This window comes from Gordionus sp. m RMFG-2023, chromosome 5 (genome assembly GCF_954871325.1).
Source record: "Gordionus sp. m RMFG-2023 chromosome 5, tfGorSpeb1-WG-v2, whole genome shotgun sequence".
NCBI lineage: Eukaryota > Metazoa > Nematomorpha > Gordioida > Chordodea > Parachordodidae > Gordionus > Gordionus sp. m RMFG-2023.
The window spans coordinates 28,710,254-28,722,849 of NC_088779.1; the positions used below are offsets into that span (position 1 = coordinate 28,710,254).

The 12,596-nt window shown below is 27.6% G+C and overlaps 1 protein-coding gene across 1 annotated transcript; it reads right to left on the reverse strand.

The window, feature by feature from the left end:
• Positions 1-11,061: 11,061 nt before the first annotated feature.
• LOC135930324 (UDP-GalNAc:beta-1,3-N-acetylgalactosaminyltransferase 1-like) lies at positions 11,062-12,015 on the reverse strand. Its single transcript, XM_065467105.1, has one exon. It carries the CDS (start codon positions 12,013-12,015, stop codon positions 11,062-11,064), a length of 954 nt encoding a protein of 317 aa, XP_065323177.1.
• Positions 12,016-12,596: the final 581 nt, after the last annotated feature.

The following is a 12,596-nucleotide window of genomic DNA, read 5'->3' on the forward strand; positions in this document are numbered from 1 at the left end:
GGCTGAAGACCCGCAAATTGGAGGGTATAGGGGCGAAGCCCCCGTAAATTTTTTTTAGTTGAGCCCCCTGAGATTGTAAAGGCTAGCGACGCCCCTGTTTGTTAAGCCTATAAATTATTCCTTATTAGTCCATTCTATAAAACATTGTCTAAAATGGTAACAGAGAGTTATATTAGTTTCATGATATTTTATCAATGTAAGTTAGTAAGAATTATATTATATTATGTGGTTTTTAAAATACCTTTAATTTAGACATATGTGTGAATTAATTAACCTTTTTTATCACTTGTTTTAGACACAAAATATTTTTATATCAGCAAACGAAAATATTTTATATTGTAATAATATAAATTTTGTATTATTGGCAAATTTTAAAAAAGTATAATATATTAATATAAAACCCTGCCGAAGGCCGCAAAAAAGCTGGCCGAAGGTCCGCTCAGTTTTAATTGAGCCCCCTGAGATAGTTAAGGCTAGAGACACCCCTGCATAGAATAACTTCTATACTGATAGAATATGTAATGATAGGAATAATTGATAATTAAAATTTATTCTGCTAAAAAATGTAGGAAATTATTATTAAAGTTAATAATATATATGTTAATTTCTATACTTTTAGAAAATTAGCTAAAAAATAAAATGGTTTATTCAAAAAGAAAAAAATTAAAACTATTACTTATTAATTAACTAATTGACATTTGTCAGAAAATTAATAATAAACGTAAGAATCATGTCATTATTCGATTTAAAAATATTATAATTCAAGTCAAAAATGACCCCTCAAAAAATTAATACCCCCCCCCCCCAAAAAAAAAATAAAATAATAAATGCATACCCCCCTCAGTGGCGTCGCTAAGGCAGGGGCGCAAGGGCTCGAGCCTCCTGGAAAATTTGAATTGCCCCCTGAAGCAAAAAATTTTTTTTAATGGAATCCTAACCCCTTGAAATAAAAATAAAATTTTTTGATTACCCCCTGAAAGATTTCTTTTATAATAGATATTAATAAGACTATCTAAATATTTATTAAATTAATACTATTTTAAATATTAGATTAAATTAATACATAGATTATATTTTCACTATGTCAGCTAGCAATTAAATTTTGTGTTAAAAAAATATATCACTCACTAAATATTAATTTAGCACTAACAGTTGACGCTTAATTGATATTTATTATTTAAATTATTTTATAACCTTAATTAAATAAATATAATCATTTATTAATTGAAAACTAAAAAATTTAATATTGTAATTAGCAGAGTTCAAAATGACTAATCAACTGTATATTTATTTTTAATTTTATTATCATACCTATACCTAAAAATATTTTCAAGGTCCAAATAAGTATAATAAAAAGTAAGTAAGTAGACATATAGTTTATAATCCTCTATTATATATAGTTGTTTATAAAATATTATATAAAATGCCACTTTTATAGAAGTATTTAACAGTTATAATATATTACAGGTAATATTATAATGAATTTTACTAATAAATGCTTTTGATAATAAATAAAGTAACAATTTGCTTTCAAGTATTTAACGCCATATATTTAGTTACAAATAATTTTAAAAATTAAAGACTTTATTATTCATCCTACAATAGATGTAATAAATTGGATATCTTTTATTTTTTACGTTAGGAAAGGATATTTTTTTCTTTTTCAAAAAACAGTTTTGAGTTAAATTTTGAATACAAGTATATTTTTGATATTTTTACAAACTACTATTTTAAGATATAATACACCAACTAGAGGTGGTGCGACAATATATAAAATCTTAATTGTTTCATCATATCATTCTGGTCCTTACTTTATAGTTACAAAATGTTTCATTTCTAATATGGCATCCTTGCCGTGTAAATAACTCAAAGCTTCAATATATTTGCACAATTATTTCTTCCAAATATTTTTAGTGTTTTTATTTTATCAATTTATCCAACATAATAAATTCTGATACTAGTTTACATCGTGAGTGTCATGGCTATTACTGCATAACCATTATCAATGGTTAATTTTGCTATGTAATTTAAGATTATTACTACAACGGCTGAGAGCATATGATTGCATATTATAGATAAACAATAATGGTCAACTGTGTAGTCGTTTATATATTATATATCATTTAAAATGGATGATAATATTTTAGAAATTTATTATCTCACAATAATTTTCTCGATTACTTATCTAGCTACCATCATGTCATCTAAAAGGAAGCTATAACCACTTAATAGTTTTATGATTTGGATTGGTCGTTTATACTCACTTCTTCAAGAATTGTTATTTGAGGCCTATAAATTTTTCCTTATTAGTCCATTCTATATGTGTAAAATGGCAACAGAGAGTTATATTAGTTTGATAACTTTTTGTCAATGTAAGTTGCTAAATTATATTATTGTATGTTGTTTTTAAAAACTATTATCAATTGAGGCATATGTATGAATTAATTAATCTTTTTTATCACTTGTAATTCTTTAGTCGCAAATTTTTTTATATGAGCAATCGAAAATATTTTATACTGTAATAAATAGAATTTGTATTAAGAAATTTTATTTTTAGAAATGTCTTGTATTGTTTTAATTGTATGCATAATATAATAAATGAGAAAATTAAAAATCAGAATAAATGTTTAGAGTTAACAAATTTAAAAAAATTATAATATATTAATATAAACCCAGTCGAAGGCCGGGCAAAAGCGGGCCTAAGGCCAGCAAATTTTGGGGCAGGTAGGGCGAAGTCCCCCATAATTTTTTTTAGTTGAGCACCTGTAAAGGCTAGCGACGCCCTTGCCCCTACCCCATAAAAAAAATAACAATATTTACTTTCAAAATGCCAATATATTTTGTAGATATTTCCTTTCCCTCCACCCAGCGTCTACATGACAGGATTTTCACTGGATGCAAACCCCCTCTAAAAAATCTTTACCTACCCCCCTAAAAAATTCGCGCCACCTTCGGCGGCGGTGTCTTTCTATTATTATTTTCACCTTTTTAATTTATTGATACTCTTTTCAGATAATTTAAAAAGAATAACTTAAATTAATCTATCTCTACTACCAACTATCGATATTTTGTGAATATAAAAAATTTATTTTTTAGATAATAAATTCAATTAAAACCTACATTATTTACAATGAATTAATTATTATGGCATTATGAGCTTAAGGATAGCAGAAAGTTTTATTTGGAAAACAATGTGCATGATTGTTTGCAATATATAGATTTGGTCGATGAATTGTATTATAATAATTCTATAATAAAGTATTAATTTTTACAGCAATAAATTTTGTCCTATTTCATCACAAAATTTAATAGATAACCCCCCCCCCCCCCCAAAAAAATTTTTTTTTATCCTACCCCAATTAAAGTAGCCTACCATCCACCCACCTTAAAAAATAGGATGCAAACTGTTCCTACCCCTCCCGCTCATGTAGACGCTGCCTCCACCCCCTGTCATGTAAACACTGTCAGCAGCCATTCCCACATTATTAATTATAGGTTATATTATATTGGTACACTTTTCATATATTTCAAGAGGAATAACTTAAATGATCAATATTTTACTGTCAACTATCAAAAAATTGTGAATGTGAAGAATTAAATTAAAACTACCTCACTTACATAGAATATTGTTTGGCATAAATATGAATATGCTAATAGAATGTCTATTACTCATAAATTACATTGATAAAGATGGCAGAAAATTATCCAGAAATAAATATTATTTCAAAAATAATGACTACGATTGTATGCAATTAATAGATTGTCGATCTTTAGCAATAGCATTGTATTATAACAGGTCTATACTAAAAGTGTTAAATAATTATTTACAACAATGTATTTGGCTCTATTTAATCTAAATATTAAACTATTAACCCCCCCCCCTCCCCACGCCCCCAATAAATTTATCCTATCCCTAGCTAACCCAACTACCCCTTTTAATGTATATTCCTTTATCCCATTTAAGATATTGGAATCAAACTGCCCCCCCTAACGTAGATGCTGCTCACACCTAATAAGAAAGATAGAAAAATTTCTGTTCCACTCATCATCAATAAAGGAGAAACTTCTGATTTACACGTTCATATAGTTGTAGACTTGAATTCATAAAAATATAAAATAATTTTTAAAATATTGTGCAAGATATATTTTTATGGCATTTCTTTATTATATAATTTATTTATACATCGTGCTTACTTTACACATGTTCTTTAATTTTTACAAATATGACGAAATGTGACATAATCAGGTAAAAACAGATGACAAAGCTTCTATCAAATACTATATAATATTTAATAGTAAAATATAGTTTTGGTCGATGTTTAGCAATTCTATAAAATGAATTAAATAAATTATTAGATCAATATATTTTGCCCTATTTATATATTAATAACCCACTTAATAAATTTACCCTACCCCAAGTATACCATCTTAGATGCCTACCCTCTCTCATTTCAGAAAAATTTGGTGGCAAAATGCTATTACACTCTCGCTCACGCGGACGCTAGATAAGGATGACTTCCTATATATTTAACATGATACATTTTACAAACTTGTATTCAAGATATACTGAACCCCATAATATACAAATGTTTTAATGCCAATAATGCTGTATTGGCCATAATTAGTGTGGTGCTAACAAATATAGCTCGCCAGCTCAATTTATTTTTTCATAAATTAGCACTTTATAACCACATTTTATTTTTTAAATTATAATTTTATAATATAATAAAATTTTTATATGGTTAATATAATAAATTCCAAAGATATCGTTGACTATCAAGTTCATATTTTTTGATTGTTTCTTTAAAATGTGCCTGTGGCGATCCTAAGATGATTTAGCCAAGATATTATATAAAGCCGCATTCATAGTTGAATCTATTTAATAGCTGATTGATTTTTAAAATCTGTTTATGAGATATTGATTATAAGGTAAAATTGATTCTATAAACCGATTTAAAAATCGATCAGCTGTTAAATCGTGTCGGATCGGATCCCACTATGAATGCGGCCTAAAAGGTAAAAATTCCAATCTGATAAAGGTTTACATAAAAAGATTATCAAATCTGCGATATGTATTACAGTTAGGGAATTTCTCTCTTTTGTGGCTATTTCATAATTAAAAAATAACAAGTAAATTCATGTAAATTTTAATATTTTTATAATTATTTTAATATCAAATATATTACTAAGGTACTGTTTTTCGCGAAACTTTGTCACGGATGTTTATTATAGCGAATGTATTTCATAGCAAAACCTAAATCGCGGATCGAACATTCGCGAATACAAATCAGCAAAGAATATTTCGCGAATTTAATTAGCGAACAATGTATCGCGAACTTAATTTAAGCGAATATATAACTGCGAAACTTTTAACGCAAATCAATAATCACTAAAGTTTTATAGCGAAATCATTATCGCGAAACCCAAATTGCGAAGAACATTATAGCTAAAACTATTTTGCAAATTTATTATGGAGGAGTTAATAACACGATAATTTATATGAGAGTCTATCATTTTAAGGCATTTATTTTGAAGTCCATATATTAATTATACAATATTTTTTAAAAATAGGTTGACCTTAATAAATGTATAATGGTTCTCGAGCTTAGAATTGGTTTACAAAATTTCTGATATGAAAATATAATTTTTGGGCTACCCTTGTCCTATGCCTTCCTTTCCTCGAAAGCCTTTAATAATCCAGGCTTTAAGGTATATTAATTATTAGGTTCATTAGTATCAAAACCCAATTTTCCATATGATCATGTTTAAATTATATTTATTTATTATTCCTATATCGATATCCATTCAAATCTTTATTACATCCGTAACAAAATGTTTTAAAAAAATAAATCAAACAAAGACAATTAAAACTCCATATATTTCTTATAGAAAATATATTGAAAAACGTCCATAAATATCAATTATAAATTGACAGATACAACAATTAGTTAACCCTGATCCTTAGTGGTGAAAGTGATATCTGGTTATGCTTATATTTATTGCCTGACTTTTCTATATTGAAACATCTTAATTTTTTTTTAATCTGGAACATTTTCTATTTAATAATTTTCCCTTTGTTGATTGATCCTTTTTAAAATATTTTTTTTTTTATCAGCTGTTATATTTTAATATATATAATTATTTTCAATAAAAAATTACGATTTGTATTAATTCCATTTTTGATTAAAAAAAGAAGTATAATTTAGTTGCAAATAGAGAAGAAGTGTTTAGCCATTTTTTTTTAAAAAAAACACGTTGTTTAAAAACAACACTCACTTTGTTTTATTTTTGTTTAAAAAAACACTTTGTTTTTAAAAAAAAATTAAAAAAAACATTTTGTTTAAAAAAAACATTTTGTTTAAAAAAAATTTAAAAAAGACATTTTGTTTAAAAAAAACAATTTGTTTAAAAAAAAACATTTTGTTTAAAAAAAACAATTTGTTTTAAAAAAACAATTTGTTTTAAAAAAAACAATTTGTTTTAAAAAAAAAACACTTTTATTTTTATTTTCGGCAAACTCAAACCATTAAAACATTATGATTTATAAATAAGTGGTATGCGTCTTTGTTTTGAGTAAAAGTTATCGCTAGATTTAAAATTTTTTAATAATATTTTTTTAATCGAAATTATTGGCTCATCCTGTTTCTGCAATAAGATTTGATTCTTTTAAAGATGAAAAACTCCATTCTGCACTTGCTGTTGTTGAAGCCAAAGTTAAGATGAATTTGCATAATTAAAAAAAAACTCTTTAAAACTTTTCATCAAGTCGGTGCATATTAAAAATTTAAGTATTTCATTAACATTCTTTTTCTTTCTAAATTCAACATCCCGATACATTACCTTTAATTCAGTTTCCTGCTTGTGTAAGTGGAAAAATTGAGAATAAGTGTCTTTTAAATTATCTAATAAATATTTTGGGAAATTTGAATTATTTGGAATTTACTATTATCTAACGATTCGACGAATTTAATATTTTTTGGTGTACGACATATGAAATAGAATTAATCAAATCATTTTGAATATTGCTTCGATAGACCAATAAAAACTGCACTATTTCTTAATGATGTTTCAATAGTAAATTTTCTTCCGCGAGCAAATAAATTAATTTAATATAATTCCCTATATTTATTGAATTAGAAGATTCATCATCACCACGGAATACGAGCTCCTGAATTCCAAGAAAACATATAGAGTTGATCAATATTTTTCTATTTGATTTGACTTTAGAATTATGCTGGTCGATTGATATTTTGCGCATCGAATCTATCATATATTCAATACGATGTTGGCCAAATGTTTTTAATTGAATCATCGACTGCAAATGAGCGGTTGATTCTGCCGTTTAACTGTCTTTGAAAAATTATTCATATCCGAAAATCCTTTATCATTCCAAACATATTTTTCCTTTGGGAATAATATGTATGACCAACAATATAGAGAATTAGAAAATTTACATCTAGTGAGCCATTAATATTTTTCATATTTATCAATAGAAAAATTACGAATGCAAGTTATGATTTCTTTTTTTAAGTTTTGTAAAATTGGTTTTGGTCTTCCCTTTTCAATAATCAATTTTTTAGCATTAAAATTTTATTGAGCTAAATGATATTGTTAATAAATTTTCAATAATACAATTACAATTATTAAACATTAATTAAGATTTTGAAAACGAAAAATTTTTTATTTTAAAAAAGTAAGGAAAAATATTATGTAAAAAAAATTTCTTCTCTTTCATTTATTAAAAAAATAAGCATTTTTGTTTTTGCTTCCCCAATGCTTATTTTTTATGGTAAAATTACACAAATACCATGGCATGATTTTCTCTTTATTTATTAAAAAAAATAAGCAATATTAAATTTGCTTCCCTCATAAATTTTTTAACGTAGTTAAAAATAATAGTATTTCTTAATTATAGTAAAAATAATATTAATTTTTTTAACGTTTATAAAAATTATATATTCTATAATATTCCTAAAAATTCTTTTTCATCAGAAGCAAACTCTAACAAATTTATCTTTTATAATGGAGTATTTTACTTTCTTTTTATTTGATCAAATCGTGCACTTATTTTTCATTTATTGATAATACGGAATGACGTTAGAAGGACAGGGCCGTAGCTCGGGGAGACCCGGGAGTGACATATCCCCCCTCAATAACATTTAATAATACCTAGACTGACGACGCATTCATAGTAATCCATTTGAAAGTGTCGTTGAAAGCAAATCAGCTGGACCCGCCATTTTTCGATAAATTGCTTCCTTACTATCTCGATGATCAGGCAAATCTTTAATAAAGTTCACGTCAGACTTAGTAATAAATTGGCCTATCGTTTAAAATTTTTTGATAATGATATGGACAACCAAAATGGCGTCCCCAGCTGTTTTTCAACAATGTACACTATTAATGAAGGCATCGTCTGTCTAGATATTAGGCCTCCAAATTAAAAAAAAATTTAGTTATTAAATTTTAATTCACAATTAACGATTAAATCAAAATGAAAATACAACAAAATTTTTAGAAAATATAACTTATTTAATTTATATGAATTAATAAACAAGTTGTGAAAACCTGAGCTTAATTGTTCGTTATATTTTTTTTGTAGAGAAATCTAAGAAAATAATAGGTATCATTATTTTACAATGTCTGCTGAAAGCAATTACTAATTGTATTTTAAAGTAACCTATAATATATTAAATAATAAATCATGGAATATAATAAACCAAGCATATGATGGATGTGTAAAAGTTATGTCTGACCAAAATAGAGGAATACAAACCCTGCTTTAAAATAAATTCATGAAAAGTGCTACCTTATATATATTGCTACCACCACAGGTTGCATCTTATGGTTCATAAAGGGTATAGTAATATTGTTATCAGTTCTAATTTTTTTAATTTATCTAAAGCATTGTACAATTTATTTTAGTCGTTTTTAAAGTATCCAGTAAAATATACGGGCCATATTCTTAAGAGATTTAGACCAGAGATGGACTGATCATTTAGAAACATCTCATTTTATTTATAAGTATTTTGAGGCTATTGGTGAAGTATTATTTTACTTTTCTAATAGACAGAAGTTTCCACTAATGAATTCATTACATTGACCATTTTAATTTATGAAGAATTAATAACAATAGATCTACTGATGTCACTAGTTTTTAAAATCTCAGGGGGCTCAAAAATTTTGAGCTCCTGGCCCCCCCCCCCACTCACTGACTCTACAGAATAGATCCACTAAATAGGTATATACAATTAGTAGGCACTAATATAGTGGATGTAAAAATTGTGTTCTAAGACCGTGTCCTAGGTTGGATTAATTCAGATACTTAATTGCTTTTTAGTGACTAAAAAGTATTTAATCGAGAACACCCTATTTTGGTTTCAAGTATCTGGTGGCAATGCTATGCATTTTATTCTCGTTTTTAAAAAAATTTATTTTTATTTTGCTTTTATCGGTTAAATAACCATAGGTATTAAGCCGACTTACGACACGGCCTAAGCATTTAAGAATAATTACTAAAATTTACTTTTAATTGCATAGAGCGAATTTTTTTTACATGTTCAAGATATATATGTTAGAGGTGATGGGGACAAATTTATTGTGGTAAAAAAAAACCTCAAAATTACCCCTACGTATACTTACCACCATTAGTGAGAAACGCCAGGAAGAAATTGCTAAGCTATTTTTTCCTCACATCATATATTGGTCACATAATAACAACTCTTATTTACATAATTTACAGTAATTAGCGAAATACCCGTTAGCATTTCGGGCTTATGATTTAAGTAATTATGTGGGTAAAATTAGTTGTTTATCTTATAATAAATGAATTCGCAAATTTTCATTGTTTCAAGGGCAATGCTCTCGCGATAATATATTCGCAGTAAATAATTCATCATAAAGGGTCATGCGATATAAGTTTATCTATAATGGGTTTGCGATAAGTCTCGCTAAAATGTATTCGCCCCGAATTTAACGCAGTTCAGGTTTCGCGGAAATAAATTAGCGATTAATGAATTAGTGATATTGTCTTCGCTGTAAATGTTTTGCGGAAAAAAAATTCGCATAATTGGTGCGATATTATCTTCAATTCCTTAGCGATAAACGTTTCACTCAAAAATAGCGAGACCAAATACGAAAAATTTTCCCCTTTTATTTATTTGAAATCAAATTATTTTTAAATTTGTCATCGTTTTTTTATACTAAATTATTAAAAAGCTAAAAAGCTAATTTTGCTATCTACTTAAATTCAAAAACTAATCATTTTAAGGTGAGGAAATTAAATATTTTGAATTAGAAGTTTCCAACGATAGGAATATAAATGTTGAGCAATGTATATTACAATTTCAACTTATTTAAGATCAAACATATGCTTAAAATCCAGGGAATTCCTCTGTAAGTGTCTAGTGTAAATTTCATTTTTTTTATGTAATTAATGTATAGTGTTGTTAAACGGCTCGATTCGAGTATCTAAACATTATAGCCAGGAAAATATAACCTAAGCGCCGACATTTCGCCAATAGATGTTCAATCCTATGTGTCGTATATGAGCAAAATGCTAGTCTTGTATAACATTTTTCTGGATAAAATATTGAGGTAGCCGTTTTTAAAAATCGGCTCTTATAACAATTTAGGCAAAATGTTTCAATATTTGTATATACTATTATCATTATTCAACATCAAGTATATATTGGCATACATGTCTTATTGGGATGTCTTTCGATCTAAATAAAGTTACTAAAGGCAATTTTTAAATTCGAAAAAAAATTTGATTTGACACCCGATATGTATTTAGTATCTAAAGAGTTTGCATACCGTTGTTAAATTCAAACAATTTTGACGTTAACTTAAGAAGTATTCTAAATTTGTAATGATTTTTATATCAATTTTTTTTGTATATCAATAAATTTAAAAAACGCTAAGGTTAATGGGCCAAAGTTGTCTGATATTTATAGAGGTAAGTACTCTACCCGTGCTGCAATTTTCCGGTGTATATAAAAATTTTGAAAATGGCCCCCGGAAGATGATATAAAATTGAAAGATTTTGAATTCCCACGAATTTCATATCACATCCACGACATATGTGCCGTGTATTTCCGGCATTGAACGATTCCAAATTTCGAGAAGATCATGTATCTCATGAACGTGCGTCATAAATATGTAATTCCTATAATCGAGCATTCTAGATATGTTAGCTGGATAGTGACCGGTATAATAGGCATGCCCTATGTTAACCATAGATATATTGAGCAGCTGAGACAGCATCCCAGTTACATAAACGTCCTCATTAGCTATGTAATTGCTTAATCGTGACATAATGCACATATTTTCCAAAGTACGCAAATGATAACTCAAAAGGTAAGCTGAACCGCGACAAAATGGAGGCAGTTTGCTGGGCGGGTAATCTGAGCTGGACAGGAAGTTTTTATGTTTATGATCCCTTATGGGAAGCTCTCGACCAACTACATTGCATATAAATACCGGGGAAGTGATCGAGTCTTTTTGAGACATGGATAGGTTAATTATACTTAAATTTTCATGGTAATTTAGTAAGGTTTCGATCAAGGAGGCAAGATTTGGCAAAGTATCGTCATCAATTTTTAGCAAATACCTTTTGAAGCAGGACGATTTAAATAAGGGAGAAATCTTATTTTGAATGCCACGCATTAGGGCGAACGTGATGCCAGACATTGTTTTGTAAGTTAAATTAGCATAAGTATCCATGATGTTGATCTTCAAAATGTCTTGGAATAACCCGATTTCCGATTCCAACTTTAATTGTGACGAAATATTTTCTTGTTCAGATAAAGAAGAGTTGTAAGGGGCCTGACCAACAATAAAAACGTGCCTTACATAATGGGTTCTATTCTCTACGGATATATTGCCATTAAATGCCCAGGTGTCTCTGATGACTTCGCGAATTCTAAAATTGTTCCACGAGGAAATTATCAGTGCTAGAATGTAAATGGATGTGCAATTTCCGGCACAACAATCTTTTTCATCATTTTCTACCATATTTGTTAGAAATAAATCAGTGGAAGGCACCGCCGTAAACCGAATCTCCGACACATTAAATAGAGAAAAATTGCGCATGGAAAGATTCCATGTTTGATCTGGATAACCCGTAAGAACATTGGTCAGTAAAAAGTCTGGAATATCATTATAAACGATAAAAATGAAGGTACAGACAATTATTATTAAATATCTAGCAGATCGCCATTTTACATTCTCAAATACCCGGAGAGCAAACATTAGTAAAACGCAAGAAAATTATTAATATTTGTTAAAAGTTTAATATTATATAAAAAAAAATAAAAAAAAAATAACACTTCTCCCGTATATATATTGGTAATATAATATTTTAATTATTTCAAGGACGTGTTCACCAATAATTCAAATTTTCGATATTATGATCAACAATTTCATAGTTTTTTTTTGAAGTTATTCCATTTTAAATAAAACGTATATCAGTCTTAAAATATAAATTTTTTTGAGGCCTTTTTTTTTTAAAGATCTTAAATCTGAACCTAAAAACAAATCCCCGAGAAACCCGGTTCACGACTCAGTAAAAATATTTGTACAATTCTATTTTAATA